Source organism: Rhipicephalus microplus, unplaced genomic scaffold, assembly GCF_043290135.1.
Source record: "Rhipicephalus microplus isolate Deutch F79 unplaced genomic scaffold, USDA_Rmic scaffold_15, whole genome shotgun sequence".
Classification (NCBI taxonomy): domain Eukaryota; kingdom Metazoa; phylum Arthropoda; class Arachnida; order Ixodida; family Ixodidae; genus Rhipicephalus; species Rhipicephalus microplus.
The window spans coordinates 18,082,225-18,094,662 of NW_027464588.1; the positions used below are offsets into that span (position 1 = coordinate 18,082,225).

Here is a 12,438-nt window from a genome sequence, read left to right on the forward strand (position 1 = left end):
AGAAGGTGGATTGTGTGACTGATATTCGGCAATAATAACTGGCAGATATGGCCTTGCATGTAAATTATAATTTATTGATTCCCAAGAAGTGTGTGTGTGTGTGTGTGTGTGTCGTATGTATATTATGTGTTAAGTGTGTGTGTGTTTTAGTGTGTGCGCATGTTTGGGTATGTGTGGCCCTCGGTACGCGCGTGCGTGCGTGAGGGTAGAAGAAAACGAACGTCGCCCGTGAACTTTCTGTGGCACTTACTATTGTACTAATGTCTGAGTTAGTCTTTTGCTATAAAACAGCAGTCTCCATAAATTGACACGCTTACGCCAGTAAGTCTTTATTTGATCAAACTTGCCAGGATCACGAGAAGTAGGTAAAAGGGGGGTAAGCTAATCTTGAGCAATTACGCTCAATTTAATGTATTTTCTTTGTACCGACGACATAAAAACACTGTTCACCATTACATTGGCAAGTCAGGTAGGCGAAAAAGCAAATTTTTATCTCAATGAAGAGGAATGAGACAGCATCATTGTTATCGCGCGTTCCTTGAGAGAGATTTTCATATCTTCCTCTGTTCCCGTATAGACGGCGTTTGAGGATAACAATGAAATGCTCACTCGTGAAAAGAATCTACATCACAAACATCGCTTTTTCAAATCCTTACACACTACGAAATTTTTAGCTATCGAAGAACCACCCTCTTTTATTGTGGACGCAGTTCCTGACCACCGGGAATCGTGGACGAGTGAACGCATCCTACGCTATAGCTTCGTGAATTATCATGACTGTGTGTTTTCGAAAGTGTGCGTCTTAGATTACTGAATGAAGTTACACATTTAGTATAACAATCCAGTCCCAACTGCGGGGAGCAGATGATGACCTCTTTTTTGACAGCGCTCATAAAAAAGAAAAACCTCGAGGCACTTTTTGATAACATGAGCAGGAAAACAGCATGAACTGAAAGAAAATGACAGGCCAGTCCTACCAGGAAGAACACAAAATCAAGCATGTGCTCTGAAACTTTTCACATGGTGTTACCACGACAGAACAACCAAAAGCGAATTTCTATAGCCTTTCCCTTTCTACTTATGTTGTTTTTGAGCTCATACATAATAATGTTTTTTAGCAAGCCACCTAACCCACCACCATATTGCACTTTGAGGCCTCCTTGTTTCTATCACACGGTTGAAAACAGATACATTGCCTGAGACGCTCACTACAGCTGATATTGACACTTTAGCGAGAGTTCACTAAACTGGTGACTGTACGTCGGCGTTTAGGCTTGACAGCGTTTGACCATCCTATAACTGAAAGGAAATGCAGCGCGAGCAACGCAAATTAAAAATAAGACACGAGATGGCAAAGCAGATGGCATAGTTAGCGCTGGTATGTCATCTCGTGTGTTACTTTGCGCCTGCATTTCAAATCGTTTCTGATGTGCAACCGCAAGACCCAATGAACCTTTTTCATAATTCGCAAGTGCGCTTCCTCTGAACTGCTTTTATTTTCAATGAGTAATGGTGGTGCCTGTCGTGCTTCATGCGAAGACGTGGTCCTAGGTCCTAGTCATAGGCATGCGTAGCGCTCGTAGTCAGGGAGGCGGAGGTCCATTGCTGCGCCCACCCCCTCTCTATTAAGTAAATGTTGGGAGCCGACTTTACAATCTCCCTGTTGTGTGGCTAGCAGGGCGCCCCGCTCCCCAGTCAATGTAAGGAGCAGATCTTGCGCCCTCTCTTAGGTGACTAGGGGGCGCCGCCGTCCCTTCTGCCCCCTTCGTACGCACGCCTGAGTCCTAGTTGAACGTGCTCGGTCTTGTCTATTATGAGTGCTTAATTTTGAGAGGCGACTCAACATTTTTCCCAGTATTGCGTACGCGAGACCCGCTTAAACAAGCTATTCGGACAGAATGACAAGCCACCAATATTCGCTCAAGCCACATAGCAGGAAAGCAAACTTTACAATTTTGAAAAGGGTCTATATTAGGCACAATTCGAAATGTCTTAATATTTTTAGCATAGCGCCTACACGCTCTTACCCACAAGCAACTAAACCAAGTCTTACGCTATTTAGAAGCTAGTCCGATGATGTCTCCACAAAGCGGCAGATTGCGTAAAATGAAGGCAGCAGATTACAGTTTTTGCAACGCTTACGCACTGTAGCTTCGATGCGGACAGCCACCACGGTACCGTCGGAGGAAGGCCGTCAGGACCCTCGCAACGACGACGTAAGCTTGTCGTTGCCTGTTCGTGAGATTGGCCAGGCGTCGTTCATGCTTTCACCAACGCCGGATCCTTGTCCGTCTGAGGCGGGTGCACCCCTCTCGATTGACGCCTGCGTTGGCACTGCCCTTATCGGCCGTGCAAGTGTGCCACACATGGCTATTGGGAGCGCCACTCCTGGTGAACGAACGATGAACGCTCAGCTGATCTCGACGGCGCTTCAGGTGTTCGTGCCCTTTATCCTGGCTGGCTTCGGCTCCACCTTGGCTGGCATCCTGCTCGACGTGGTCAAGGTAAAAATGGCTGGACTGTAACAGCGAACTACTGAGTCACTCAAAATAAGAGCTTCATAAGCAATTTTGATAAACGTTGTGAAATGTTAAAATGCACCGTTGTAACAAGGGAGACACTCACAAATGAAGAAAGAAAAAAAAACACACTGAAACAAGTAGGCGCAATCTCTCAATTGTGAATATTTCGTGAGGCAGCAATTGGAGCCGCTCCATGATAAAAAAGGAAGAAACGAGAGTACAAATAAAAGTAGAATATGTGAGAAAACATGGCTGATCTCTCTGTCTTGGAATTAGTAAATTAGGAAATAGAAACGTGCCCTATCAGAGGCAGTTGACAGTTTATTCTGCTTTGTTCGTGCGCAAAAGAGAACGAATATATGCTACAGAAACAAATTGTAGTATCACGCAAAGTACGGCAAGCAGTTCGAAACTTGCAGCGGGCAGCTCAAGGAGAAAGCACGCACGAAAGTAGCATACACAGGACGCGTGCAGAGTAACAGCTGTCGCGGATTGAATTCTTACTTATTCGTGTGTGAGCAGCTTTGGATAAACTCAATTCGAGTAGCTAGCGAAGCAACCTTCGTGGTCTCCTTAACTACTGTAACCTAAAAACAATCTTGCCGTGTAAGCGCAAGAGGTACATAGCACCTTAATCGCGAGAATAGCGTGCGTGCATGAACGACCGCGTTTTGTGAAGACGCGCGCGCATCTTCAGACACAGGACAACGACCTTTACCGCGTGCCCAATGCACGTCTTGCGGGCCATTTTGTTACAGATGTGAACGCGCAGAACGGCCTATGATGTATATGAAAAGCTGGACAACGTACACTCCATGGCCTAGTGGTTTTGTGCCACCCGCTGTGCATTGGGAGGTTGTGTGTTCGAAACCCGGGGAGAAGTTTGCTATCGGTTAGTATATATTTTGCGTGATATCAGTGACGGGAATAGGTCAGCGGAGTTGTGGTGCACATTGGCAAAAACTCATTTGTGGTAAAACCGATAAATATACAGATCCTATCGTGGGCGTGGGTAGGGTTGCCCATTTAGTGTGAGAGTGAATTTTTATCGCACTCGCCCCCCTACCTCTTCGTTGGCAAAATCCAAACGACAACGTGCTTTACAATGGGTTGAGAAATTGGAAATTATGCGGAGACTTCCTTCACCCAAGTGCTAGCCTGAGCTGAAGACTGGAATAGACAGTTCCTGAAATGCAACGTCAGGTCTCTTCAGCGGCCAATAGTTTAAAATACCTTTGTATTCATAATTGAACAAGCATATGAGGCAGACTCTACAAACACCCTTTTAAGTGAGTAATAGAATGCCGCGTCCCTGTGTCTCTCCTGTACGCACTCCTGTGATGCTATATATGCAACTATTGACTTGAGGCACTACATCATTTTTAGATTCGTTCACAAATTCGTTGCAGTTTCATCATAACATTCGAGCAGTACTCAAATTTCAGATGGCTGGCGGTTAAACCCAATAAGTTGCTTATATATCACACATTGCCCGCGCCATAGCATTTTCCACAGAAACAATTTGCTAAAAATAAGGCCTTATTACATGCTTGACGTGCCTTCACTGCAGGATTAGCGCAATGAAGCGTACCACAAACTTTCTTCTATAAAAACGAGAGCAACCCGTATTTACGACACTAGACACTGCATTGAGTTCATGTGCATGCCCTGGTCCTGTGCGTGTCGCTTTTAACAATTCCTTCAAGTATTTCGGCAAAAAAAGTAACGTGTAAGATATTTCCCATCACCGCCCTAATCACATACCCTGAATTGATAATTCGCATAATGTCAAGCTTCGAAACCTTAAAATTGATTAATTATTCCCCATCGCGCCCTTTAAAACTGCACTGCACGACCTGCGGTAATAGTGGAAATATAAACTGTTGTATTGCGTAGTTCCAGTATCCTTCATTCGCAGTAATTATATTGCCTCGTATTTCAAAGTGAATGGTTCTAGTTGCAACTTATGAGTTCAGTAAGGAAATCGCAGCGAACTTTTTGCCTCCTTAAGCACGACCAAACAGACTGTGGTTATTGTTTTTGACGGCCACGTATTTAATATATACAAAGTGGCTGACCAAAAGCAACCACCTTCTAAAAATAGGCGGACTTATTGGGTTCAGTAGCTATCCACATTAAACCATCATTAGGTCTTTGTAAATGGAGTTACGTCAAGATGAACTGATAAAAACTATTCGCATTGTTTTAAAAGTTCTAATTAGAGCTTTGTTTTTATGTATGGTACAACCAAAATCAGTTTTTTTATGTAAAAAGTGACCACATATGCTATCCTTATGTGTCCTGGTCGATTGGTTAGTAAAACAGATTTTACCCATACTGAAAATAAAAATATATAGTTTTTGCTTATACACGCAATGCAGCATGAGGCGGTCGCTCAAGTTCTAGTACGGCACGTGGATATGGGTCTTACTGATCACAACCGAAAATTTCTAGAAATTTCCAAGCTGGACTAAATCATAGCAATATCGTTTGATTGCTCGCGGGAAAGCTTAAGAGACACTTGTTGAGTTTAGCTCCTCTGTAATAGGATGCAAAAAATTGAGAGAAAAAAACGTTTGGACTTTTATTGATGTTGGGGGCCACCGCATTCTGTTTTGCGACTACACCTTGTTCGAGCCTGCTTTATATGTTCTCATTTCAACAATGTAGGAGTGGCCGGTGTATGTGATAGTGCACCACATATTCGTGGTCATTCCACCCTTGCTGGGTCTCAGCGGCAACCTGGAGCAGACCCTGGTTGCGAGGCTTAGCACACAGGTGCGTATTCAGTGTGTCACATAATACAGAACTAATCCATGTCCTCGCTTGTCTATTCCACTTGCACTATTCGAAGGTACGTTTTCATGCGTGCCTGTCAGACTGTAGGTTTCAGTTGCTCTGTAGAGTATCATGTTTGAATTTTAATCACACCCTCACCTAAATTACAAAACTTTTTGATTTTCGATGGCGTCTTCCATAGCATAAGCTCCTTTTGATGTTTTGCATCTCATAAAACAACGAACCCATTGTTCGTTGTTTAGGCACACAATTAGGACGCCTAACTGAAGTATCTCATTCACCCTAATGCTCGCAGTTTCGTGAATTTTAAGCCTTGTCCATAAGCGTGTTCTTCGCTCCACTACTGTTATTCCGCACAATTTCCAGAAGATGTGAAGAGGAATAGTCTATAAGGTGGTATCCTGAAGCTAGTTAAGTACAGTTTCTAGACAAAATGCAGTCATTATTTGAAATAGTGTGGCCTAAAAGAGAAGCAAAGTTCACTAATTCAGGTGTGCTTGTTAAGGTGATAGAAATGCAAAACCCTTCAGCGCTCTGTAAATAGGCACAAAATAAAGGTGACGCTTTGAAAGTCATTCAAGTTTGATGCTACTATCGCCACATATCATACCTTAAGTCACTTTTTATCGCAAAAACAATGCAATAGACACAGATTTGTCTACACAACTTGGCATGCATACTGGAACTTATGTTTGTGAAGTTAAAGGGACACTAAAGTAACTTAACAATTTCCGCCGGAAAGAAAGCTCAATGCATGACAGCATCTAAAACGACAATTTTGTCAATGACAGTGCGCTACTTACCGTGAAATTAGGGTAGATTCACAAGAACACAAGCGCCGCAGTCATACATTCTTAAAATGATCCCGATTACATCAGATGAACCACGTACAGTTATTCTCTAGTAATTTGTTTAACTGCACTAAATAAAAAAACCTTCCTTGCATCAAAATACCCACTAAATTGCTGCTTTTTGTTTGTTTGATTAATGGAAAAAAGAACCGGAAGACGTAACTATGGGGAATGGCGTGAGTGGTTTAAAAATTGCAATTTCCGTGTAGTTTAACTGGACAGATGATGCCACGTAGTGGGGCACAGTTGAACCAAAAAACGTCTACAATCTTGGAGCCAATTGCGAGAAGTTGATCTATGGCCGTATTTTCTGCCGTGGCTCCCACTGCTTTCGATCTGCTGCTAGAAAGCCAGGCAACGTTGTGCATTTCAACGGTGACGTGAGTTGGTCTGACCTGTTCACTTTTTGAGGCAAGTAATTTGAAGTGCGGTAACCTGTTGCGGACCACTAAAACGTGATTTTATTTCAAAATAGGCCTTTCCATGGCACAAAAGTAACACACGAGATTTATGAACCAATATTTATACAGTCAACATCGACCTAATAGTTGCCTTTAGTATCTCTTTAGAGTTCATTGAAGTCTTGACCCGCTAAGTTAAAGCGTTGTGCCAAAGCAAACTTCCAATCACTAGGAAAGAAAATACGCAGTCGTAACTTAGTTATGAACTTTTTCAAGTGGGTTCTTGAATTCATGCAATATGACATAGTACATACCAACAAAAACTGATGACAGTGGAGCCCTTATATCTATTTCTGACGTACAATTTACACGTGCGGCCTCCGTCAGATTGAGAATGAATTAAGCATAATCAAAATATATTTCATAATTCAGTAATGCATCTCTTCCCCTCCCCCTTGAACTCCACGCCCGCGCATTTTTTTTTCGTTTTGAGGAAATGCCTGTTTCTCTTTGAAGAACCCAATTCGAAATGGCGGCCTCCTTATCGCCACCATGCCCGCTTTCAAAATTGCCCTCTACCTCTTTTTGCTTGTTTTGAAGGAGAGGGTATGAAGCACGCCTACTGAAGCACTAAAGAAAGTAGTGCAGAATTGAAGACAAGATGTCGAAATGACGGCTCTAGCGCATACTGAATGCAGAAATTTTCCTTAACTATGCTTAACATTACATAGCATAGCAAGAAGGTGGGAAGGGAAGTTAGGGCGAGGAGGAGTCTTGTGAGGATGACAGAGAAAATGAGGAGGCGACAGGGTGAAACATGACGTAGTCTTATAAGGTTCCCTTTAACAAAGAGCTAGAGCTTGCGCCCAGGCATATGAGGAATAAATGTGTAGCTTTGCTGCAGAAAGAGTGATCCGGACGCAAGAGTAAGTCGTCCTGGCCGTGCGGTCTTGCTGCACGTCAGCGAATTCCAGTCCGAGCACATCTTGATAACGCTGCCCCAACATCCTTACAATGTTCCCGTGGAGGAGCCACACTTTTTCATGTGATAACGTTAGAAAGCTTGTTTTGCAGATATGCTGGCGTCTGCACCGGGGCCGGTATCGTTCGTCGGGAGCAAAAAATTATGATCTTGTCCATGATTGACACAAGAGTCAAATGAAAGGAATTAACAATAAACATGTCCGGGACCGAGTGAGGATCGAATGCCAGCCATTTCCTTTTCAAGCAAGTATTTAGCCACACAGCCACGTCGATGCTTGGAAATGCAGCTAAAAATACTTCCTCTACGTGGAAATGCAGTTAAAACAACTTTCACGCTTTACAAACACAAGAGCGTTGTATACAAGCTTCATAATATAACGTGGCATAGCGCTGTAAAAATCGCGTGGTACAGGAGTACATTGCCACTGGGTGTTATAACACGCGATAATCGTAATGACGTCGTGGTTTGAAGCCGGCCACAGATAACAAAAATCACGGACGTTAAGGTGTGTATCCCCTTGCTACCATGTAGTGGGTGCATAGAAAGCTAAAAACAGATACTTAGTTCACATAAATGTTTCTGGTTGAAAGTGTGCTACCCTCTACAGAGAGTAAAGTTATATGCAAGAACTTCATTGACACAAGCTACTTTGAGCTTTATCGCTTACTTTGAAGTAATCCACGATTTGAACTTTTCGTGTTACATGACACATAAAACATTTTCACCGAGGTTTTTGAAATGCGCACTATAAGGACAGGACATGGCTCTCGCGTTACACTTTGAACCCATTATAACCCAACGTACTTTTCAAAGTACACTTCAATTTTCGGGAATAGAAAATGCTTATTATATTGTTCTGAACTTGTTCACTGAAATTTAAAATGCCGAACGTCCCAGCAAGGTTATTTTAAATGGTATATGACTCAGTTCTGCCCTTTATTGTTTTATAAGTCGTTAAACTTCACAAAAGTATAACGAATCTTAGAACTAATAAAATTTTCCTACCTTTAGGAAAACGAGAACCCGTCAAACGCACGTGGTCACTGCTGCTTTACCGAAATTAAATTCAGAGTTTTCCCATTTATATATTTCAGAAACGAATTGCTTGTGCTTCAGCAAGAATAAAATACTCTTTCCAAAGCGCGAGATGCACATAGAGTGCATAGGTTTGCTTTGAGGTATAATAAAATTTGGGTGTACTTTGTATTCCACATTGGGACTTCGTGGGAACACACATGGCCTGTTGTGCATTGCCTCAGAGACTAAACTATAGCTTTTTTAGGGGTGCTTTTATGAGGCTCACGAGACTGCACCGGTTGTCGTACGTTGATGGTGCCTTGGCGCCCCCTTCAGGGCCACCCACGGTAGTATTCTGTCGTAAACGAATTTGTGTGGTATTGAAGGTGGCGGTAAGTCAAGCTCAAGACAAAGAGCGTTTAGGAATACGGGCATAGGACTAAAGATGTACTGAGATGGCTTCAAGGGGCTCTGCGGCGCTTTTACTACATTCTTATTTAGCACTGAAACGCGTGTAGCCGTGATTACTGAAACATATGCAACAAGACTGATGAAAATTGGTGCACAGAAAGTGAAACTATGAGTCCTCAAAGTTCAATACTTTAGCAGACTACAACGAGAAACGTTCTCTTTCACAAGTTACTCGCCTGATGACGTCAAAGATCACTTCCAATCACAGCGCGCGTCTCATAAGGACATTCTAAAAATGTCATTTCTTGGTGGCTTTCACACAATACCTATTGATCGCTTTTTTTGAGGGCGCGATGGCGTGCTTACTACAAACCACATGCGTCGAGTAGCTCATGTTCTCATGGTCACACTATGTAAGATACACACATGCGCTTTCGGCAAGGTCAGTTCTCAGTTTGCATGCAAGGTGCGTTCTATTCGGCAACGCGGGCTTTCACCGCCTGTTGCATTTTTGGCTCGCTAAAATCTCGGAACAAGTTACCACTTTTAGTTGCCGGTGTACCACAGCATCGTTCGCAGGCTAAGTGTTGTGTTCTTTGTTCTGAACACACATCATTTCGAAAGAGGAATGACTCCTTTCTGAGAAAGTATAAAAAAGATTTTTGCTGTTTTAGCATTCACTCGCAGGCCTAGTTACCACCATATGAATATGGCGTGCTATTTCTGGCTTCAAGCTAATGAAAATAGTACGGTGTTTGTCGTCACGCCACATGACATGAAGTCACTTCTCATAATAAAAACAGCCGCTTTGTGTCGCGGTAGCCTGAAAAAAGGTAGTTTATCCCGTGCAATAAATTACAACTGCGTCGATTTTGACGTTGTCGTGTGTGCAACGATATTGGTGGGTTCCACAGCACCAGAAGAACTAATGATAAATACGTGTTCAAATAGTGTTTCAGGCCCCCTTTGAGGCTCTTTTATAGTAGAGTATATCCTATACTTGAAATAGTTCAACCTTGTTTGCGAATGCAATATACTACAAGGTATACTTTATTGATCTCGCAGGCAAACTTGGGCAACCTGAACCGGGTTCGCGAACAACTACCCATGATATTTGCAAACATCGCCCTCTTGCAGGTAACGTACCAATTTTTGCTCATTTAATTACTGCTACAATCTTGGAAAGCTTTTGATAGTGAACTGTAAGGTGAATGTATTTCACATGAATAAATAAGTGGTCATAATTGAGATTACTATATAGGATGAATAAATATATGAGCAAACCAACCCAATATATAGTTTTACCATTTCGTTCTGCAATGCAATGTTCATTGCTTTCACTGAAAACCACTACTTTTGTTAGATTTAGTTCCGTGTAAGTAGGTATTCCGTATAGCATTTCTATCCACCATTCCATACTGTGGTTATAAAATTCCTGCCTGTGCGATATCTTGAAAAAGGCCTGCATGTTCATAACTTCTTGTGATAACTTGTGTGGTGTATGAAACAAATGAGTAATTATCTGTGGTCTCTTATGCCAGCACTGAAACTAATGTAGTTCACGTGTATCAAAACTATGAACGCTAAAAACATGCTTTCGGCTATAGAATCAAAAAAAGTATTTCTTCCTAAGTATTTCAAGTAGGAATACACAGGGGACATGGATGGGGTAGTTTCGTTGGAAGTACTACAGGTTGATGAATGTAGAAGCTGCTCCTGTAGATGCAGAGCTCTCACCATTTTGTGAAAACAGAAAACAAGTGTGGCATTGGCACAGGTCGTAGGGGCGAACTTCTCCATTGTAATCATCAAAAATGCAACTCTAAGCACGCTAACACTGATTTGCTCACTTAATTGGTCACAATCTGCGGACGCACTTGTTTCAACTATATGCAGAAACACCATTTATACTACAGTTTGTCTTGTCACGTTGTTCTATCTGGATAATTTATAAGCAATAAAAATAAATATAACAGTATTATAAATTATCACTATATAGGTTGAAGTCCCATTCCTTTATATTTACTACGCCGGTCTCTGTAAAACTTTGCAGCACTCTTTTTCTACAAAAAGATCAACAAAGAGTTTGATTCGGGAGCAGGATAGAATTGACAAGTATTCACGCAGGCCACACTCGAGTAGAATCATCACTTTGGGAGATATATGCAAAAAAACTCATTTTTCAAAGTCGCAAGAACTTGTGTAAACGTAAGTTGACCGGTATAAGTTCATAGGTTGATTGTGATTTGGCAATTCATAAAGGCTTCAGTGTGCCGTTGAGACGAAAAAAGACTAAATTATTATCTATGGTAAATCTTCGCTGTAGCTGTCTTGAATAAATTTGATAACAAAGTTCACGTTACTTGAATTTAAACATGAAACGTAACACCAGCAGAAAAGTTAACATTTTTATTATAGAATCACAAACGACCACAACTCTACAACTCTACAAACAGCAGTTTTTCAAATGTAATGATGAAATTTTTCCCGTTTTGTGGTGCTTTCTAGTACCATTAGCGCAAAGTTTGCATTGCTGGAAACAATAGAGTTACATATTTCAGGTGCGAAGCTTTTGAGGTTGTGGGTCTATCCCTCCTCTCTAATAGTCGGTTGTAGTAGCCTCTTTTAGTCAGTTTTAAAAACTGCTCACTAGATGGCGTTGTATATATGTGTCTTCAGAAATCTCACTAGGTGGCATTGGCAGTTTTTGTATAGTTTAAGAATATAGAGGATAGATTGTGCATTCATAGTAAGAAATTCGCATCATATGTACGGAATGCGTAGTGATGAGTGGGGCGAAATGCCCGTCCATCTCTTTGTCCAACTAATGCGTGCCCTAGTGTGATAGCAGTGAACAGATGGACAGATGGATGGATGGATGCACCAACGGATGGACGGATGGATGGATGCACCGACGGATGGACGGATGGATGGATGCGCCGACCGACCAACCGACCGACCGACCGACCGACCGACCGACCGACCGACCGACCAACCCGACCCGGACAATTCAAACAATATCTATCCCATGTCGCCGTGTATCCTCTCATTTGGGGTATTCCCGTATGCTTCCAAAGCAAGTCTACCAATGCCACTTTGTTTATTTTCCAATCTTGCTTGAACTTCTGGTTTCATGCACAAGACAGCATTGCCGAACGTTAAACCCGAGACCATGACACCTTTCTAAATTCCTCTCGCAACGTCAAACTTATTGTAGTTCTAAAGTGCCCTATTTTTCTTTACAGCTCCATTCCTGGTGTTCTTAGCTATTGCGTATCTTTCGTGCTCTCTTAGGTACCTAGCCCCGTTATTTATTCATAGGCCCAAGTATTCGTAATTATGCACTATTTCTTGCGTGACGTCTTGTATCTTATGATCACTGCCTTTCTTATCATATAAAATGATTGCAAAATTTTCCCCGCAGAACTTCCGATTTACCCTATCTGCCTCAT

The 12,438-nt window shown here is 42.2% G+C and overlaps 1 protein-coding gene across 1 annotated transcript in view; it reads left to right on the plus strand.

Moving 5' to 3' along the window:
* Positions 1–2,156: 2,156 nt before the first annotated feature.
* LOC119186209 (solute carrier family 41 member 1-like) overlaps positions 2,157–12,438 on the plus strand; it is a 29,638-nt gene continuing 19,356 nt past the window's right edge. The window contains exons 1-3 of the mRNA XM_075883029.1: positions 2,157–2,504; positions 5,193–5,300; positions 10,052–10,123. Of these exons, the coding sequence (XP_075739144.1) occupies positions 2,157–2,504; positions 5,193–5,300; positions 10,052–10,123 (528 nt within the window). The remainder of the gene's footprint in view (positions 2,505–5,192; positions 5,301–10,051; positions 10,124–12,438) is intronic.